This window comes from Zootoca vivipara, chromosome 6, assembly GCF_963506605.1.
Source record: "Zootoca vivipara chromosome 6, rZooViv1.1, whole genome shotgun sequence".
NCBI classification, from domain to species: Eukaryota; Metazoa; Chordata; class Lepidosauria; order Squamata; family Lacertidae; genus Zootoca; species Zootoca vivipara.
The window spans coordinates 21,257,453-21,279,632 of NC_083281.1; the positions used below are offsets into that span (position 1 = coordinate 21,257,453).

General features: G+C 47.1%; 2 protein-coding genes across 2 annotated transcripts in view; both read left to right on the forward strand.

Annotated features, from left to right (window-relative positions):
- Positions 1–22,180, forward strand: part of CEACAM19 (CEA cell adhesion molecule 19) — a 118,486-nt gene that overhangs the window by 34,632 nt on the left and 61,674 nt on the right. The gene's annotated exons all lie outside the window — the stretch shown is intronic.
- LOC118087788 (carcinoembryonic antigen-related cell adhesion molecule 20) lies at positions 6,650–14,694 on the forward strand. Its single transcript, XM_035120773.2, has 8 exons — positions 6,650–6,729; positions 8,108–8,227; positions 8,689–8,961; positions 9,941–10,045; positions 11,496–11,611; positions 12,875–12,916; positions 14,068–14,111; positions 14,619–14,694. The coding sequence occupies exons 1-8, from the start codon at positions 6,672–6,674 to the stop codon at positions 14,620–14,622; spliced, it is 762 nt and encodes a 253-aa protein (XP_034976664.2). The 5' UTR covers positions 6,650–6,671; the 3' UTR covers positions 14,623–14,694.

Consider the following 22,180-nt stretch of genomic DNA (forward strand, 5'->3'; position numbering starts at 1 on the left):
AGTATAATTTTGTTCTGACGAGTTTAATTTCCTTGAGTGAAAGGCACATGGTCTCAGTTCCCCTTTGTCATCTTCCTGGAGAAGCACCGCCCCAATGGCTTTGTCCGAAGCATCGGTTTCCACGACCATCGGCTTGTACGGGTCTGGATGAGCCAAGTATCTTTCCTCCACAAACAAGTTCTTAAGTCTCTCAAACGCCCTTTGGGCTTCCTCAGTCCATTTAAACGCCTTTTTGCCTTTCAAACAATCTGTTATCGGTGCTGTAAGGCCTGAGTACCTTGGTATAAACTTCCGATAGTAATTGGCAAACCCCAAGAATCTTTGTACATCTTTTCGAGTCTTGGGTCTTTGCCATGACACTACTGCCTGAACCTTTGCTGGATCCATGTGCACCCCCTCTGGGGTGATTCTATAGCCTAAGAACTCCACTTCTGTTACGTGAAAGTGGCATTTCTCCAACTTAGCGTACAATCGATGTTCTCTTAGACGCTCTAACACTTCCTTCACATGTTGTACGTGTTCTTCCAGACTCTCCGAGTAGATTAATAGGTCATCTAAATAAGCAAGGACCGAACGATCCAACAAGTCGGACAACACGTAATTAATAAATGCCTGAAAGGTGGCCGTGCCCGACTGTAGTCCAAACGGCATGACAAGATATTCAAATGTGCCGTACCTGGTGTTAAAGGCCGTCTTCCATTCATCTCCCTCTCTTACTCGTATCAAATTATATGCCCCCCTCAAGTCCAGTTTTGTAAAAATTTTAGCCGACCGTAATCTTTCCAGCAAATCCCCAATTCGTGGCAACGGGTAACGACTGGGAATCATGCGCTGGTTGATCTTCCTGTAATCAACTACAAGTCTTTTCTCAGAAGTGTTCTTCTTATCCACAAAGAAAATTGGAGCTCCTCCCGGAGTCTTGGTAGGCCGTATGAAACCCCGTTCCAAATTTTTTCGCAGGAACTCCCTCAGTTCTGCCAACTCCACTTCTGACATAGCGTAGATACGGCTGGCGGGTATCTCAGCCCCTGGCACCAGATCTATTTTGCAATCGTACTGGCGATGCGGTGGTAACCGATCTGCCTCCTTCTCGCAGAATACGTCTCTAAAAGACTTATACTGTGGGGGTATTTGTCTCTCTTCCCCAGTGAGCGGACCACAGTCTGGCGTACCATTGGCCTCACCATTCTTCTCCGCCCTGATTCCCAAACAATGTAGTCGGCAATACACTGACGAAAAGGTCATCGATCTCTGGCCCCAGGAGATCATCGGATCATGACGGGATAGCCAACTCATCCCCAAAACCACGGGGTAGGAGTTCAACCTGGTGATATGGAATGCAATGACCTCTCGGTGTCCCGGCAGTTCTAGACCAATTGGCATTGTGGCCTCTGACACACAGCCAGACAGCAACACTCTACCATCAATTGTTCTAACTTCTAAAGGTTCTTCCAATGACTGTGTCTCTATTCCCAACCTGCTCACCAAGTCCATGTCTATAAAATCAGTCGAGGCTCCAGAATCAATAAGAACTTCCACACGCTCGCCCCTTCCATCTGGGAGTCGTAGCATTGCGAATGCTGTAATTACTGGTAAGATCGGTCCAGGTGGAAGCCCTTTGGGTCTCTTTTCCCCCAACCCGAGGCCTCCAGAACGGGCTGGGTCATCTCGTTTCCCGACTGCTCCACTATGCCCTCTCCAGGTGTTGTTACATTTGTGCCAGACAGCGCACCTCGGTTTCTTCCTACAGTACACTGACGAGCCATGTGATTGGGGGAGCCGCAGATAAGGCACAACCGATCTCTCCACCTTCTCTCTCTCTCAGCGTGTGTAATACTAGGTGTTGTACCCCTTCTGATAGAACTACGTTGCATGGGTGCTTCTTCCTCCACCCTTCGTGAATCCGGCAGCTCTAAGGGCACAAATGTCCTGCGGCTCTCTGACCTTCCTTGGCCCCTACGCAACCTGTCCAGCGATTGGAACCTCAGGTCTAGTTGCAAGGCGACTTGTGCCACCTCTTCCAAGGTCTTCAACCCAGGATTTTTTGCCAACTCCACCCGAATCTCTTCACTGAGTCCCGCCTTAAACAATCCAACCAAGGCCTTTCCTTCCCAGCCTAGTTGTCTAGCAAGTCTCACAAAAGAGGACCAGAACTGTGCTACAGTTCCCTTTCCTTGCTTAAGGCTCAAGAACTCCTGTTCCCACTCTGCTTCTTGTGCAGGATTCCTGAACATGCTATCCAGAAGCTTCAAGAAGGCTGATAAGTTGGTGAGCACTCGGTCATTAGACATTAGGTAAGGGGCAATACACTGCCGCGCCTTCCCTTCCAAAAGCCCCACCACCAGGGCCACTCTGGCATCATCATCTCTGTATTCTTCTCCCTTAAGCCTTAAATAATACAAGCAGGAAGCCCGAAATGAATCATACTCTGCACCGCTCCCACTAAAACGTGGGGGAAGGGGAACAAAATTCTTTGCCACTTGCCTGCCAGATAAGTCAGAGAGTTGTCTTGCTTGTTCTGAGGTCACTCCTTCCAGCCGTGCTAATCTTGCCTTCAACTCTTGGTTCTCTGCCCAGAGAGCTTCAGTATTATCTTCTAACTTCATCTCCATTGCTGTTGCGCCGACTGATAAATCCCCAGCCGGTTGCTGCTTCCCCTTTTCTTCCATTCTTGCTTAAATCCACATGCTTCCCCTTCAGCAGCAAGTTAGATGAGTCATGCTGTAAGCAACAGCAATGGCTAGCACACAGTCTGTGTGTAAATAGTGAGTTTTATTCCAAATAGACAAAACAAAGGCAAGTAACCACAAGAAAGACTGCAACTTCCTGCTCAAGACCACTAGTTAATCAGATGATGACTCATCTAGCTCTCTAGCGTGAGTCCACCTCCTTTTATTCCTACGCTCGAACAACGCCCTCTGCCTCTCTCTCTGTAATTGCCATTTCCTCTTATCCTGTAACCCTCCCCTCCTACGTTCCTGTAACTTTAAAGAACTAGGAACAGACTCGGACAAACTCTCTTCTGAGGTTTGAGTTATTTCTGCCATTTGCTCACCCCTCCCAGCCAGTTCCTTTATCAAAGCAAGCCTCCCTTCCAGTTCCGGGCTATCAGCCAAGTCCGACAGCTGAGCCTCATTAGTTATCGGCTCTAACCTTTTCTTATGTTCCCGTTTCGATGCATCATCTGCTCTGTTGCCCGTCTTTAGTCTTCAGTTGTGGTGCCAGCTGGCCAGAAGAAAAAGGCAGAGGGGCAGGTCAAGCTTGTTAACCTCAGCTTGAGCAGCAAAAAAGGCGGGGGGGGGGAGGTGATGCTTCTTACCTCATGCATGCAAGCATTATCACCTACTAGCATTTGCAAAGGAAGGGGCAGTTGCGGGCCAGGAGTATGGCCTTGCCCCAAAGTTGTCTTTGGCGATCCCTCATAGCCGAGTAAGATTGTCTTCCATAAACACGGTTTTAACAATAAGTCCGTAAGTGACTGTGGAGGCCAATTCTGGATCCACACGTCCTTCCACAGTGGGGAGTTGATCACGGTGTGGATTTGCCAAGTGTACCTTCCTCTTAGCACGTTTCTCCCTTGCGTCCTGAGTTTGAGTGTCTTCATGACACTACCATGACACCTTTCTGTTCTCGCACTCGCAGGCAAGTGTTTCCCAATTGTTGGTGTGTATACTACATTTTTAAAGATTTGCCTTGAGAGAATCTTTGAACCTCTTTTGTTGACCACCAGCATTATGCTTCCCATTTATAAGTTCGGAATAGAGTAGTTGCTTTGGAACACAATAATCAGGCATCTGCAGAACATGACCAGTCCAACGAAGTTGATGATGAAGAATCATTGCTTCAACACTGGTGATCTTTGCTTCTTCCAATACACTGATATTAGTTCACCTGTCTTGCCAAGTGATGTGTAAAAATTTTCGGAGACACCATTTATGGAATCTTTCGAGGAGTTGGAGATGGTGTTTATAAGTGGTCCATGTTTCACAAGCATACAGTCAGGTTGGTAGTACAATAGCTTTGTAAACAAACCTTTTGGTTTCCCTGAGAATGTCCTGGTCTTCAAACACTCTGCACTTCAATCAGGAGAAAGCCGCACTCGCAGAGCTCAGGCGATGCTGGATTTCGGCATCAATGTCGGCCCTCGTGGAAAGATAGCTGCCCAGGTAGGGGAAGCTTAAAGCCACAAAGTTGGCAACCCTGGTCTCTAAGCTCCTTGTCCCATAGCTTCCTTAGTTCTTTTGCCTGTCCTCCTCAGCCAGAGCTACCCCTGTCAATATTTCACTTGGACTGTTATCGGTTCCCTGGTCCAAACGCAACAAGGAAACAGCACAATTCTCAGTGCTTTTTACTCAGAAGAAAATCCCATTGTATTCTGCAGGGCTCATTGCAGGGGCAGATCATCTATCTGAAAGAGCCAGGTGTCAGTGACCTGTAGGGATGGGGGAGAAATCCGCGCCTTCCTCATTCGCACTTTCTGAAACAATATAAGAACCCAGACTCAGCCATCCTATGAAATTTGCAGTTCCCTGAATTTTGCAATGCATTTCTTCAACCTTGTAATGTGTACAAAAAGCCACTTCCGCGCCTGCTACGGAGGTGGGGTTGTGGGCTTCCCGACTGAACCATTGCGCAGGGGCTGCTAGCTCAGCCCCTGTGCGATGGAAGCTTCTCACCTGCATCACACCCGGATCGACCAATCAGGTCAGTCGGGGGCGTGGCTTCGAGTTTAAAGCCCCCTGCAGGCGGGAACTCTGCCTCTTTTACCCCCTGTTCGCCGGAGGTTTACCACACAAATGCAGATGAATTTTCATGACTCCCCCCCCCCAAGTTAATAAACTAATGAGGAAATGTGGAGATCTGCTGCCTCTCCTGCCCTTAGAGAGTGATAGCAATCTGATAATAATGTATGAAGAATTAGTGGGATTCTTATTATCAGCTGCTTGAATGGACAGTTCAACTAAATGGCAAAGAGGAGCTGGTCTCAACATTCAATGTGGGCTAAACAGAATATGAGAAATAGTTCTCTCAGAGCATCTCACTCACCATAAGAGAGTGGTTTGTGGGCAATCTAATAAGGGCCGGTTTGATTGGACTTGCTTTCTGTTCCTAAATTCTATAAGCAAATCCACCAGCTCAGCGGATTTCTGTTCCTATACTGTATTATGTCATCGTTTGGAAAGGGGACTTTCAGGTTGATTTGCAATCCTTACCCCATCCCAAGAATATAGGCTGTGAAAAGACCCTTTGCTGGACCCTGGACAGCACCATCAGGGCAGCTCAAACAGACACCACTACACTAGATGGACCAAATGGTCTGACCAAAAAACAGCTGCACATATGTTCTGCCTGATTTGGCTGGACTCACAAGCACAGGCAGAGTCCAGGTGAAGAAACATCACCTCGCCTCACCCAATCAGCACCAGGGGCCTCACTGCTGCAGTTGCTATGCAGATGCATGTTTCCGTAGAAAACACGCACACAGAAATATCAGCGTACACTTTGTGCTTAATTTCTTGAGACAAGACGTGTTTGGGAACAAACTTCATCTTGAAGTTTGGCTCCTTGTTTCCAGAAGTGTGGAGCGGTGCCTATTGTACTTTCGCAGTGATGGGAACACACACACACACACACACACACACTGCACCTGCTCAGAAATGCTGGCTGCTTTGCAATTAATAGGGTTGCCCTATTTCAAAATATATTTTGCAGCAAAGTTGTTGAGCTGCTTCTTTTTTCTCATTTGCCAAAGTAGTTGTTGAGCTCTTTTTGCAAAATCTCCCCCCAATTTTTTGAGCTATTTGTTAGGAAAACCAACACTTCCAACATTGGTTGCCACAGGCCTGGGGCTCCCAGGACATTTTTACGGATTCTGCCCGGATGCTGTTTCCAACAGACAAATCCTGGATATGTCCAGGAAATTCTGGACTTATAGCAGCCCTAAATTACAACAAAGCCTTTGTGATGTTCCCTTGCATGTTCAAAATGGGTCTCGGGGGCTAGTGGCTGCCAAGCCTACTCTCGAACGGAAACTTTGGCACCCGAGATACTTGATCCCTCCAGGTTGCAAATAAGGCATGGTAAACAAATGCTTCATGCGGGGTGGGGTGGGGGTGGAGCTCAGTTTTGTTGAAAGATGAAAGAGACCCCTCTGGCTTTTCTCTGCTGTCCGCACCCCTTGAAACAGTGTCCGATGGGGTGTGTCTTTAACCTTGCACCACGCAAGCCTTCGTTGGACAGAAGTCTTTATTGTTCCCTCTCTTTGCATAACAGGGATTAACTTGTTTGTGACTCTGAATGGGTTGAAAGGCAGGAACCACAGTACATCTTATTCTGGCACCTCTGTCCTCCCAGATCCCGGCTGTCACCCCCTCCCCCGTGGACACATCTCTCAGCAAGATAGGCAAAGCATAGGTGGGTTTTGGCAAAATAGACAATTGAAACCTCACTGCATGTCCCAGACAGGGATCTGATGCAATAGAAGCCAGCCACACACTGGAGTGGGAGAACACTGCTTGGGAGAACAAGAAGGGAAGGAGGAGTATTTAGGGAGAGAGATTTTTTGCAAGGGGTCAAAAAAATAGGGCAAGGTTTGCAAATCAGCCTGAAAGTCCTCTTGACATTGCAGAAACGGTGCATTTGCTCCAGCTCTGGGCGTGTGAGGAGAGCCAATGGAACATCTATTTGCCAGCCCAAGGTCAAAGCTTTGGTTAATATTTCTTCTTGCAGGTAAGGGAGATCCAAACGGGCAAAGCAATTGGCCACAGTAATTCAGGTCAGAAGCATAGAACAGTGGTCAGAGGAGCTTGTAAAGATGAAATGAATGACTTTCCCTGCTTTTATGCAAAAGATGATGCTGAATTTCCACTTGATGTCGTGGATATTCACAACGTTCCCGAGATTCATCAAGTATTCATTGTTTTTGTGGTTGACTTGTAATGGTATGTAGGATTTTGGTCTTTGCCAGAATGTGGTTGTTGACAAGCAGCAGTGTATCTAATACCAGCAGTATATCACAGGGGTCCCCAAACTACGGCCCGGGGGCCTGATGCGGCCCAATTGGCCTGCCAATCCGGCCTGCGACGACCCCCGCCGCCCGCACTTACAGCGCGCAGCGTGGCAGCGCTCTTCCGGGTCGGGAAAAAAGCGCCAAAAATCCTTTGTGCGCATGCGTATGGGCCTCTCCCGACCCGGAAGAGGTCATTTCTGGTGCATCTCCGGGTTGGGGGAGGCCCATACGCATGCGCACAACGGATTTTCGGCGCTTTTTCCACCCTGGAAGCGCGCCGCCGCGCCAGTAAGCGCCCGTGCGCATGCGCACGGGCGCGCACTCCCCTGCCCGGCGGCCCGCACAGGCGCGCTCGACCGTCCTCCGGCCCGCCGCGCGATCGGCGCGGTGGGAACCGGCCCAAACGCCAGTAAGTCTGGGGACCCCTGGTATATCATAAGTGAAGTGAAATGGTTAAAATACCAGTATCTGACAGGTATTCTGGGAGTTTATATTTGACACCTGACAAAATCTAATCGAGAGACGTCAACAAGTTGTGGTTGAAGTTTCACGTTTAGAAATATGAGCAGGGGAATGGCATGTGACATTTTGGCATGTTTCAAATGTTTGGAAATGTCTAGTTCTGGTTTTAGCAGATTGCTTCCGGAAAGCCTTCAACAGCTGATGAGGAACAGAGTAACACCTTATGGGTGCATAGTTCCATGGCCATTTCCTGTGTCTACAGGTGAAATGTCTTAGTGCAAAATTTGAGATCTGGGGTGTTAATGAAATAAGTTGATGGAGAAAACATTTGCCATCTGCCTAACCCTTCAACAGCTAGGAGGCAGGTAGAAATTCAACAGGTAGGGGCATTTCCCATTAGTGCATCACCTTCTTGGGAATCATCAGTTCAAATTTCTGCTTGTTATACTGCTTCTAAAAACACAGGAGCTTTGCAAGAAAGAAAAAAAGGGCAACGTCATTAGGGATATGTCATGCATGATTTGGATCGGAAAGATGAGCTATCTGAGGAAAGAACCGGGGGAAAACTGCTGGTTCGAAAAAGGAAAAGACCTATCAATATAAGATTTTGCATTTACTTTGATTTTATTCTTGCAGAATCAGTAATCCTGAGCTCCTTCATCTCGATGGCCCTGGGAGAAACAGAAAGGGTGATTTCTGCCACGGACCAGAATGTGATCTTCACCACAGAGGAAATGCCACAAATCTTCCAGTTTTGTCAGTGATCACTGAGATCTCAACCACCACCCTTGTTTCCTTACCACTTAATTATTGGGTGGGGGGTTAGGTGCTCAGGAAAAAGGGATGGGACCAGACTCTCTTTCCCAGACCAAAGTTTTAGTCTGACACAGCTTCTTTGAAGTGTGAAAATAAAAACAGCGGGGGATCCCATTGTGGATCCTTCACATCGTGTGGAGTTTGGCTCCTCATAACTAGTCCTCAAGCCTGTTTCTGGAATGTTCTGGAATGTGATTAGAACGTTCCAGAACGTTGACAGAACATGATGTTGGGAACTAGGTTTTGAGTTCTGTGGTGGGGCAAAGGGCATAAATGTTCTGTGGAGAGAGAAAAGTGGATTATACACACACCCAGAGCTAAAGCAGACCTTATTTTAGGGATTGCACCTTTCATCCTGACCTCACTGTTGATTTCTGTCCCCCCCCTTTTTTTTAATGTAGGCGGACCAAAATCTGCCACAATAAGCCCCTCTGGAAACATCAGCCAGCTGTTGGGTTCCAGTCTGACTCTCGTCTGTCGTGCTGAGGATTCAAATCGTGCTCCACAGTATAGATGGTATTTCAACAACACCGATGCAAATGTGACAAGCAGCAATCTGACCATTGAATCGATCTCCTGGAAAAACGAGGGGACCTACGTCTGCTGCACATCCGACCCTCACACCAGAGCCACAGGCTATGCGTCTGTATCTCTGAGGATAAAAACAGACAATGGTGATTTTCTTGGCTGTTCTGCCTACCGTCCCCCCACAAGGAAAACCCACAGTTTATGGCTGAATTGGAACAAGCGGAAACTGGGTTGTTGTTGTTTTATTGTCATTTGTTCTGAATTAGCATTAAACAGTGGGTTTTCCCAGAGAAAGGCAAAAAAATTCGGGGAGTTGTAGATTGTTAAGGGTGCTGACAGCTGTTAGGAGAACCCCGCCCCCCCAAAAGAATCCCTCCCAGAGCTACAATTCGCAGAGCGTTTTAACAACCAATCCTTCTTACCAGGGGAATTCTAGGACACCTTTGGAACGACACTTTGCTTGGGTAAAAACAACAACTTTCCATGCATTCGTCTTTTACTTTTACTATACTTTTGTGGGACGGGATGTGGGGAGGAAGGAGAAGGGGGATCTGAGCTGTTTGACAGTGGAACAGTCTCCCTCAGGAGGTGGTGGACTCTCCTTCCTTGGGGTTTCCAAGCAGAGGTTGGATGGCCATCTGTCATGGACGCCTTAGCTGAGATTCCTGCATTGCAGGGGGCTGGACTGGATGACCCTCGGGGTCCCTTTCAGCTCGACGATTCTGCGATTTATTTTGGTTTTTCTTCTGCATTAAAAATATTTTTTTAAAAAAAGAGAGAGAAGGTGTGGTACTGCTGAAGCAGCAAAAAAGGGCAAATGCAGCCCACAGGATATGAAAGCAGCTTCCCCTTTATGGCGACAAACAGCACGTCCTGTGCTGGGTTGCGATATCCATTTCTGACACATGTGCCGGGGCTGGGTAAAGAATGCACAATGAGACATCTTGCTTTAGCCTCTCAAAGCTAGAACATGAGAAAAGTCCGGCCAAAGAACCATCTAGTCCAGTATCCAGTATCTCACAGAGAATTTTTTTCTTTTTAAAAATGATTGAGAGAACAAGAAGCAAAATCCTAGGGGTAAAAAAAAAGAGGAATGTTCACACCACTCTTGCTTTTCTGTTCCAGAAACTTCTTCAGCTCAACCGCAGCTGCCTCTGACAGTGTTTTTTGGCATCGTGCTTGGGTTGGCTGCTGGGATTACTTTGGTTGGCCCCTTGCTATGCTGTTTCTGTGAGTAAACCCCTTGAACTAGGAAGACTTGGACCCCTGGGTTCTGTTTCCAAGGGATGACGGTTAGGAATGTCAAAGGGGCTCTCGGCTTGCTATGTATTTTAACACAAACCTCGGGTAGCGCTGTGGTCTAAACCACAGAGCCTAGGGTTTGCCGATCAGAAGGGCGGTGGTTCGAATCCCCGCGACGGGGTTGTTCGGTCCCAGCTCCTGCCAACCTAGCAGTTCAAAAGCACATCAAAGTGGGAAGGTAAACGGCGTTTCCGTGTGCTGCTCTGGTTCGCCAGAAGCGACTTAGTCATGCTGGCCACATGACCTGGAAAAACTGTCTGCGGACAAACGTAGGCTCCCTCAGCCAGTAAAGCGAGATGAGCGCCAGAACCCCAGAATCGTCCACAACTGGACTTAATGGTCAGGGGTCCCTTTACCTTTATCTAATCTGCAGATCGTGAAACTATCCTTCAAAGTTAGCTTATCATCCTCACCAGTGAATCAATGAAAAATCTTCATGCCCTGGTCTTTGTGAAATGTTATTTATTTATTTATAAAAAATAGTTACACGCCATTATTATTCTTTACTACTACTACTACTACTACTACTAATACATTTTTTATTTATACCCCGCCCTCCCCAGTCAAAACCGGGCTCAGGGCGGCTCACACCAATAAAATTACAATAAAACATAAAAAGCAATTAAAATACAGATTAAAATAAAGTATTAAAATTTAAAATGCAGCCTCATTTTAAGTAGTCCATAAATCCAAGCCATGAGGGAGGAAAACACAGGGGTCAGACTAAGTCCCCTTAGTTCTTTGTGTCCCTCCTCCACGAGATGTCTGGAGGGTGGCAACATGAGAACGGGCCTTTTCTGCAGTGGCTTCCTGCTTGTGGAGTGCTTTCCCCAGGGAGACTCGCCTGACCCCATCATTGCATTTCTTTAGACACCAGGGGAAAATGTTCCTCTTCAGCCAGGCCTTTGACTGATTGACATCTGATGCCCTTTTAAATCTATTGTGGGAGGAGGGGTGGGTAATTGGTTTTGTCCTGTTCTTAACTTTATCATGTATTTTGTGTTTTCATACTCTAATTTTATGTTGTGTACTACCCCGCATGAAGGGCGGTATACAAATTTAAATAAGAAGAATTAAAAAAAAATCCATTTAAAAATCAGAGTGGTTTACAGCAAGTGAACATGAAACCGTTCAATAAAAAACATTATTAAAAAGTTTTAAAATCTCTAGAAACAGGGTAATCCAGAATACTGAGCCAATGGCGCAAAGACTTGGTTTCTTGTTGTTGTCAATCGGACCTTTGCCAGTTTGAGGCGAGATCAGTGACACTCCTGTAGATTGTCTCGGTAATCAAGCTGGGCTATAATTTATAAAAGGACCTTGAATCTGGCCTGGTAGACAGAAGAAGTGCTTTTCTCCATTCTTACCTTGTCCCCAGGTGTCCACATTCGGAGAAAGAAGCTGCAGCAGCCACCGCCACCACCACCGATTTCGACAATCCCATCCTTACCTAAGGACTTCTCCGGCTCTGCTACCAAGCATTTTGGATCGAGCGTGAGTGATGATTGAGATACATTGCAGCTAGAACGACCACTTTCACCCGGGCACAGCAGAGGTTCAGCTGGTGCTGAACTTTGGGGCTCAAACCCTAGAGCTCAGCAGCCCCCTTCTGCCCCATGCCTACCCAGGGAATGGCAGCTGTTAGGGGCAGTGGCAGTGGCAGTCTTGGCACTGAGAGATGGGAGAGATGTTTGTTTCATTTGACTGTCGCACAAACCCACCTTGTTTGCACTCCCTGAACTAATATCTGCACCCTGAATTATTCTGTGTAGTTCTTCAAGCAAACATTATTCAAGCAAAAAACACCCGCGATGGGGTGAGCTCCCGTTGCTCTGTCCCAGCTCCTGCCAACTGTTCAAAAGTATGCCAGTGCAAGTAGATAAATAGGTACTGCTGCGGCAGAAGGTAAATGGCGTTTCTGTGCACTCTGGCACCCGTCATGGTCCTCCGTGCACCAGTAGCGGTTTAGTCATGCTGGCCACATGACCTGGAAAGCTGTCGGTAGATAAACACTGGCTCCCTCAGCCTGAAAGCAAGATGAGCGCCACAACCCCATAGTCGCCTTTGACTGGACTGAACTGTCCAGGTGTCCTTTACCTTTACCTTCACAGTGGAACCTCGGTTTAAGTACACAACTGGTTCCAGAAGTCTGTACTTAACCTGAAGCATATTTAACCTGAAGTGAACTTTCCCATTGAAAGTAATGGAAAGTGGATTAATTCATTCATTCCAGACGGTCCGCGGAGTACTTAAACTGAAGCATACTTAACCTGAAGCAAACTTTCCCATTGAAAGTAATGGAAAGTGGATTAATCCATTCCAGACGGGTCTGCAGAGTACTCAACCTGAAGCGTACTTAACCCGAGTATGAGTGTAATTGGTTCTGGAAGTCCGTACTTAACCTGAAGCGTACTTAACTTGAAGCAAACTTTCCCATTGAAAGTAATGGAAAGTGGATTAATCTGTTCCAGACGGGTCCGTGGAGTACTTAAACTGAAAGTACTCAAACCGAAGCATACTTAAACCGAGGTATGACTGTATTAGGTAAAACATACATGCTATGTGTACGAAGACTTAATTTTTTTGGGGGGGTGCCTTTATGTGTTAAAGTAAACCATACACAAATCCGAAGTAAAGTTTTTTGTTTCTCCATACAAAAATTCAGACTTAAAAAAAGAGAAAAGAGCAGGGACACGCCCAGTCCTCCACAGAATTGCTTCAGAACCTAGAAAGCTTTCCTGTTTGTCTTTGTTCCAGACCAAGCCTGAGAACTCAGCTGAGCCCAACATCATATACCAGGTAAGTGTCCCTCCCGACAATTTATGATTCCATGATACCTCCAGAGTGAAGATTAGGCTTGGGAAGGAAGAGACCAAGGGAAAGAGAATGAAATAGAGCCTTCTCCTCTTTTCGGCAAATCAGCCGTGAGTCCATTCTGGACTGTCTAGTCTGTTAAACGTGACACAAGACAAAACCCAGCACCACCCGCTGCTCTCTGCGAGTTTTGGGGCACAAAGGTTGTGCGGCCGCCCTGCTGCGTAGGCAAAGAATTACGATAGCGGTGGTTGTGTTGTTGTTGTTTTCATGTTCCTTTGGCAAGGCTGGCTTGTTACTCATGACACACTGTGACACAGGGTTTGCTCATTGCATGACTCACCCGGTGGCTTTTTTGCTCAGAGCCTAACTGGCCGTCGTTCTGTGGGTGGCGAAAGAATCCTGCCCATGCCGACTGCCCCGTGCAGGAGTTTGCCTTGTTTTGAGTTTGCATTGCCTACTCAAGTCTCGCCTCCACCCCGCCCGCCCCCAAATACCTGGTGCCCTGTGAATGTTCTTGGACCACAGTCCTAAACTGGACAGCTCCGGCGCAATATTATCTCAGGCTGCCTCTGAAGACAGTTTGGAAACTGCAGCTGGTGCAGAATTTGGCGTCAGCCTTGCAGAGGTCACCAGAAGGCTGGGGAAGGCTGGCTTGCTACTGTTTTCTCATGCTCTGAAGGGTAGGACCCAATGGCTTCAATTTACAAGAAAGGAGATTCCGAGTGAAAAAATCTCTCTGGCAGTAAGAGCTGTTCGACAGGGAGATGGTCTCCCTCAGGAGGTTGTGGACTCTCCTTCACTGGAGTTTTTAATGCTGAGGTTGGATGGTCAATCGTCAGGGATGCTTCAGCTGAGATCGATGAGATGGCCCCCGGGGTCCCTTCCGACTGTACAATTCTATGATTTCATGATTGTACCCCAACACGCAGCAGCTCGCTCAGGCCCCGATTCTATGGCAGAACGGGCGGCTAGGCCTACCGTCTTAAGTTCCCTTTAACAGGAGAGGGATGAACCTAGGCGTCAGTTGTGGATTGCAACGGTGATCTATGGGCAACCCCCCCCCCCAATTGGTTAAGCGCGCAAGGCAGGCAGATCAGATCCACAGCTGAACTATCTCAACGTTTTGTCTTCAGGAGGTGCTGTGTGACGACGGGGCTCTGTATCAAGAACTGGAGAGGTAAGCCTCCCCTCCGTTTCTGTGACTTCTCCTGGCTTTGGGAAGGAGGCGGGAGGACTCTAGGACCCTGTCAGAGCCCCCACATCTCCTCCCCAAAGCCCAGGGCCTTGCTTACCTGGTTCTGAGATGGCGCCCCCGTGGCTCAGTGCCCAGTTTCCAGCCGTAAACCTGCCCCTGCCACCTTTCTGCATACAGAAGGTGACTGGACCAGCAGATGAAAATTTAACTTATGCTAGTGAACTTAACTCTAGTGAAGGGGCAATGCCTTCCCCTGCCCCTTGGGGGCAGCAGGCTTACTTAGGGGGCACTGGGCACAGACAGTTCTGCCCTGCCCCACAGCAGCTCACTGCAGCTTACTGCCTGCCTCACCCCACATTTCCTGCACATGCACTTCCTGCACAGAGAAAGCCTCAAATCCCACCATTGAGTTCTTGGCATTGGAAATAAATTCTAGACCAGGTGAAGCCCTGCGCTCTTAACACACATTCTCTCTCTCTCTCTCTCCAGGTGATTTCTGAGTGTAGAATCTCCTGGTTAGCAATAAGGACTTACGATACCTTCTCCCAGCTGAATGTTTCTGCCTAGATGCAAACCCAGCCAGACCCTCCTTGAGATACAGTTGTTGTTGTTTAGTCGTTTAGTCGTGTCCGACTCTTCGTGACCCCATGGACCATAGCACGCCAGGCACTCCTGTCTTGCACTGCCTCCCGTAGTTTGGTCAAACTCATGTTCGTAGCTTCGAGAACACTGTCCAACCATCTTGTCCTCTGTCGTCAAGATGAGATACAGTAACCTGCCTTAAAAACCCAGACTCTTCTCTAAATGCTTTAAATGCTCTAGTGCTTTAAATATATGGCATGAATGTGGCCTTAATGTTCATCCCTGCAGATCAGGCACCCCCAAACTTTGGCCCTCCAGATGTTTTGGACTACAATTCCCATCATCCCTGACCACTGGTCCTCTTAGCTAGGGATCATGGGAGTTGTAGGCCAAAACATCTGGAGGGCCGCAGTTTGGGGATGCCTGCTGCAGATCATTCTGAGGTAGAACTTTGAACGGTTTCATCTTCAAGGTCTTTTTTTTTACTTTAAAAGAAAAACACATTAGACTTTGTGCCTGTTTGCTTAAATATCAAAACAGTTGGAGAAAATGCATTAAACAATTTCACTGTTTTCTTACTGTCTTAAGTCTCTTTTCGACGGCAACCTAAAACAATCCCAACATTGGGTAGTTGGGTTAAATTACCGAGGATCGTTTGCATAAACTTGAATTTTGTGAACTGTGAATCTGTGAACTGACTGAGTGTGAACCGAACTAGGCTGTTTTATACCGGATCGAGCATGAACTGAAGTTAGTTCCTTTCTGGATGTGTCAAGCTGGAGCTAGTTCCTTTTTAAAATGATCTTTCCGAGATCTGGGCCCCACCTAGCACCCCTGGAGCCCCCTGGCTCGGCGGCTACTGTTCACACTTCCTGTCTAAGCAAGTAAAGAACGTATTGGATTTGTATCCCACTGCCCCTCCAAGCAGCTCAAGATGGCAGCATACATGGTGTGTGTCCCCCCTCCATTTTATCCTCACAACGACCCTGTGAGGTAGGTTAGGCAGGTGGCTCATCCAGGCTTCCCACCGCTTGCCCTTCTTTTGTGCTGGATCCGAGCAAATTGGCTTTCCCAGGGACTGACATTTGCTCCAATTCAGAGCTAAAGAGTGGGTTTTCCTGGGGCAAGTTGTGGGGCAAACAGAGAACCGCTTGGACCCCTGCTTCCTAGGCACACAGCAAGCAGAAGCATGGATGAGCCCCAAGAGACATTGACTGGTCCAAGGTCACCCAATGAGCGTCATGACTGAGTGGGGATTTGAACCCTGTCCTCCCAAGCTCCTAGTCCAGCACTCTAACCACTGCACCACATTGCCGGGAGGTTGGCAAAAGAGCACCAAGCCTCTACTTGCTTAGGAAACAAACAAGGATCTCCCTCCAAAAAAATCCCTGGACCCAACACTGCCCATCCCAACACTCAATGGAACAAAGGAGAATGGTGCCACTAAACGGGCTCTGGAGGCTTTTTTTTTCACAGGTGTGTATATGATGTTATTTTCTGCCTCTGGGGCTCCGGTTGACTGTAAGGGTTGGTGCTCAAGAAGCCATCAGAGTGTCCTCGATTATTTCATTCACAGTTTCCAGATAGATGGAGCTGCTCCTCTTGTGGTGGGGAGGGCACTGTACTGGAGAACGATGATATCTTCTGCTTTTTCTCCCCTCTAAAAGAGAGCTTGTCTAGAATCAGATAAGGGAAACCAGAGGCATCCATATCCTACTCCCTTTTGGACTAGAAGGGTAATCTCCAACCCACTAGGTTCCACAACCATCCAAGTTCAAGGCCAAGTCTAGGTCCTATCCCCCCCGGCTGTACACACAACTCCCTTAACTGAAGTTGCCATGCTCTCATTGACATCTGAAGGTGGAAATGGACCCTCGGAAGGAAACCGTGACTACCAACCTCTGTGACTGAAGGCAGGGATGCAGAATCTTTGACCCTCCAGGTGTTTCCGGACTCCTGGCTTTTGCTTCAGGTCAGAATTGTACTGGCTTGTTCAGGATCAATTCTACCCAAGGAAAGAAGGAAAGGAACAAAGATTTCTGGGGTGAGAAGCTGGTTCTGTTTCATATTACATTGAAAACATCCCTATGCCGCCTTTGAGAGTAAAGGCAGCTTACCAGGGAACACAGTAATACAGTTTATTTATTATTTGTTTTATTTTTAAAATTTCTATACCGCTTCATATTTTTAAGAAAAATCTCACAGCGGTTTAAAGCATATTAAATCAATGAAACATCCATAAAACGATACAATGCAAGTACAATGCCATGGATGCAAAACATTACAGGGGAAATGAAATATTTGGAAAGGGCCACCAATAAGACAGGAGCAAACCTTACATAGCAGGGTCCTAGCCTAAGATGGTTGGACAGCACATTGCATACACCGCCTTCACTTTTTGGTCAAAGAATATAAACAACACTCATAGTAATTGGGAACTATAGAGTTAAATATAGTCTCCGGTTGTCCTGGGTTGGGGCAAAGGCTTCACATTTAGCCTGTCTTCCTGGTTGCTTTCATTCTCCTGTGTGGTTGTGTATTAGAATCATAGAATCATAGAGTTGGAAGAGACCACGAGGGCCATCCAGTCCAACCCCCTGCCAAGCAGGAAACACCATCAACGCATTCTTGACATATGCCTGTCAAGCCTCTGCTTAAAGACCTCCAAAGAAGGAGACTCCACCACACTCCTTGGTAGCAAATTCCACTGCCGAACAGCTCTTACTGTCAGGAAGTTCTTCCTAATGTTTAGGTGGAATCTTCTTTCTTGAAGTTTGAATCCATTGCTCCGTGTCCGCTTCTCTGGAGCAGCAGAAAAAAATCTGTCTCCCTCCTCCATATGACATCCTTTCATATATTTGAACATGGCTATCATATCACCCCTTAACCTTCTCTTCTCCAGGCTAAACATACCCAGCTCCCTAAGCCGTTCCTCATAAGGCATCGTTTCCAGGCCTTTGACCATTTTGGTTGCCCTCTTCTGGACACGTTCCAGCTTGTCAGTATCCTTCTTGAACTGTGGTGCCCAGAACTGGACACAGTACTCCAGGTGAGGTCTGACCAGAGCAGAATACAGTGGTACTATTACTTCCCTTGATCTAGATGCTATACTCCTATTGATGCAGCCCAGAATTGCATTGGCTAATATTACCTTGTATATTAGCCTGCTCATCCGTAAAGCAGCCTCTCGTCCCAGACCTATGAAGCGCCCTGCCTTATATTATACTTAACCAAAATGAAATCATAAACAAGCAAGCGTTACCTTGTATAGTTGCTCAACGTGTGGTAGGCAGCGATGCCTAGTAAGACCAGGAACAGCGAAATACAGCAGACGACAAACCCTGCTGTGGCTTTGGCAGGTAGAATATGTGCCTTCTCTTTACTGCCGCGATCTCCACATGCAGACAGCAGGGAAAAAATGTGCATACAACAGGCATATGAGTACAGTGGTACCTCGGAAGTCGACCGGAATCCATTCCAGAAGCCCATTTGATTTCCAAAACATTCGGAAACCAAGGTGCGGCTTTCGATTGGCTGCAGAAGCTCCTCCAGCCAATCGGAAGCCGCAGAAGCCACGTTGGACGTTCGGGTTCCAAAGAACGTTCGCAAACCGGAATATTCACTTCCGGGTTTGCGGCATTTGGGAGCCCAAAAAATTGACTCACAAGGCATTAGGGATCCATTAGTAGTAGTAGTAGTAGTAATTTATTACTTATACCCTGTCCATCTGGCTGGGCCGCCTCAGCCACTCCGGGCAGCACCCAACAGAATAGGAAAAACACGATAAAACATCAAACATTAAAAACTTCCCTAAACAGGGCTGCATTCAGATGTTTTCTAAAAGTCAGGTAGTTGTTTATTTTCCTTAGCTCGCCCTCTGGTACTCTGAGCATCCCTGTCCTCTGCATCAGTTACAGGTAAGGGTGGGGAAGAAAATTGATTCGCTTCAGAAGGAAAGGTGAACCTACGTCTTTCACATTTTCCAAAATAATACACGTATCAGGGGCAGACCATCCATGAAGCAAGGTGAGGAGACTGCCTCAGGTGGCAGGATCCATAGGGGCAGCAGTCCTGATGTAGATATTTAGTCCCCCCCCCCTGTTCCTTCATGTTCACCCCTTCTTCCCTGGCAAAAGAGGGACGCCATTTTGTGGTTCTCCTCAGGTGCCAAAATGCCTTGGACCGGCCCTGGCAAGAACTGAAACACAGCTCTGCAAATGCGCTGCTCTGAATTTTGCACGGCAGTTCACTAGCCAGGGGTTTTGTACAGAAATACCTATACTGGGTCAAAGTGTGCATAAAAAGCACATACATTGGTGGAAATACTTTGCAGAAGCGCACTATATTTAGGGAAATTGGCTTGCAAAAGAATTGTCACAATTTACCTACATACATATGGAGAGATTTTTTCATTCAAATGCTGATGAATTGTCATGATGAGCATTTTAAAAATAGATAAATAAATTGCAAACTGGTGTAAAAATGTGAAGAACTGCACCTAAGACTGGAAAAATGAGAAACCGAGATATTTGTTTATCCCTAGTTCCAGGGACCAAATATACTCACCTCTGACAGCTAGGTATATCCTCCCCACTTCAGATGAGTCCAGCAGAAGTTTTTTCTTTTGTATCATGTAGTAGCCGCTGTCCAGGAGGGTTAAATTAGTGATGTGCAGGGAGCAATGTGGATTGATGCTCACCCGCCCAGTATAGGCCCAGCTGATATTGAATTTGGGAGCTGGCTGAGGTTGGTAGGTCACGATATTACTTGCCTCTGATATTTTCCCTCGGAACCAGCCGCAGAATAAGACCCTCTCCATGCTACTGCCTGGGACCAGTGTTACGTTATTTCCCAATGACGGGCGCCACGGATCCAACACAACGGGAATTCTAATGTTCCCAGCATGCACCAGTGCAAAGCACGAATTCAGAACGTGGGCTGGAAGAGCAGGGGTTGGGCGGAAGGGAAAAGAAGCAAAAGTTCAGTTCAAGGAAGAGGTCGGCAGCAAGTCGGAGACATCAGCGCTTGCAATGTGTTTATCGAATTCATTTATCGAATTTCTGCCCTGTGCAATTTCGAAACAAAAAACAAGCAGATTGCAACATTCTGGGAATTTGGAAGCAGCTACGGTTTGAAATGTTCTGAAACCAATGACAACTAAAGACATGCTTCTGTTATAGAGCAAGAATCAAGAGGGTTTTTCAGAGTTATGTCTTAGAGAAAAGGAGAGAACATTTGGGAGGCATGACTTATATAGAGGCTGCAGCAGAGCCCATTGCTAGTGCCTTAAGAGCAGCCTCCCTACAATAGCTTCCAAGTTTTCCCTTTTCTCGCGAGGAAGCCTATTCAGCATAAGGGAAAATCCCTTAAAAAAAGGGATAACTTGGCAGCTATGCTCCCTACCCAAGCCAGACTTCAAGACCCCAGCCCTGAATCCTGTTACCAACTGGGGAAGGAATTTTCTGAAAACTGTGTGCTCCACCTGCATTTAAGCAGCACCATACCACTGCAAGGAATTCTGGGGACTGTAGTTTGTTGCTAGGAGACTTCTTTAACAGTATATTATTATTATTATTATTATTATTATTATTATTATTATTCCCATCTGATTGGGTTACCCCAACCACTATGGGGCAGCTTCCAACAAATTAAAACACAGTGTTATTATTATGATGATTTATTAAATTTATTAGTCGCTTTATCTTGCCCAGTGCACCCCAAAATAACATACAACCAAAGTAACATACAAACCAAACTCCCCACATAGAAACATTAAAACCGGGGGGGGGGGGAATACATTTAAAACATCCCACTTGCTTCTAAAAGGCCATGGAGAGTTAAAGGCCAAAGGGCTGCTAATAGAGGAAGGTTTTCCCCTGGCACCTAAAGATATATATAATTGTGGTGCCAGCCAAGCCTCCCTGAGGAGAGCATGTCATTGGAGCCACCAGAGAAAAGGCCCATTCCTGTGTTCCCTCCCTCAGGATCTCCATTGAAGGAGGAGGCACACCCTTGAAGCCAATTCCTAGGGGCTGAGGTCCCTTCAGGCCCCCAATAAAAGATTTGAGGGGTTAGGGCTTGCCCAAAGTTGATGGGCATTGCCATTCTAATGGTGTAGGTGTGCCCCATAAAGTGATCGATTACGTGGGGTGGGGATTACTCGCCCCCCCCTCAATGTTTTATTCGTATGTGTGCGTGTAATTTTTTAATTAAATTTTCTGTTTTGCAATTTAAAGTAGTACTCATTTTTACATCCTTAAGATATCAATGACTTCCCTTCTTCTCTTTCCATGGTTCATTTTACATATCATAAATCCCTGCATATTCTACAAAAACGATACCACTTGGTATTCCATTATTACATCCATCAAAACTTATTTACACTGTTGAATTTATCTTAATGCTGCCAGCGTTTTCAGCTGTACACAGTTATTTCCCATATATTAAATAAACATTTTGGACACCACTGCAGTTCTTGAGGCATTGCGGTCCTGAGCCTTTATATTTGAATTGGGCCTGGAAACTAATTGGCAGCCAGTGCAGTCGGGTCAGGATTGGTGCAATATGCTCAAACCGTCTTGCTCCGGTGAGCAACCTGGCCTTTGAATTCTGCACCAGCCAAAGCTTCCGAACTGTCTTCAGAGGCAGCCCCACAGATAACGCCTTTGCCACGGTCTCTCACCTGCTAGAAGCAGCATCGGCCAAGGTCTTCCACAGCCAGAGGGGGCCCCAGCTACTGGGTGGTCTCTCTGCATGGTGTTGGTGCCACTCTTGTAGGTGAGAGGGCTTGGGGCATCCTGGGAGGATGGTTTTGTGCCCAGCCTTGCACATGGGCTCCTCCCCGGTCCGTAACCACAGGCGCCCGAGGCCACCCGTTCCCCACCCCTGCAAGGTCTTCTCAGCTTTAGTCTAGGATACCTCACTGCAGCCTCCCTCACTTGTGAGCTCCCAGGTAACCATAGGAGGTCATAAAGATGGAGTGTGAGCCTTGGTGAGTTGGGTGGGGAAGACCCCATTTTGGGGGCCCACCTGAGAAAGGCGCATCAGTCCAGAGTTTAAACCACAACAAGCTGGAAGGTTTTATAATGATTTTAAAATATATATACTTTTTTAAAAAAGTCATATTTATTGGTTTTCAATGATGTGTAGCAGAGCATAGCTACAGTACGTGGTGAAATACACCGATCCTGGTCCAACGGCACTGGCTACCAATTAGTTTCCGGGCGCAATTCAAAGTGCTGGTTTTGACCTATAAAGCCTTAAACGATCTAGGACTGCAATACCTCAAGGACCGCCTCTTCCCATATGAACCTACCCGGACCCTGAGATCATCTTTCGAGGCCCTCCTTCGTCTGCCTCCTCCTCGAGAGGTCTGCAGGGTGGCAACACAAGAACGGGGCCTTCTCTGCAGTGGTTCCCCGTCTGTGGAATGTTGTTCCCAGGGAAGATCACCTAGCGCCTTCATTATA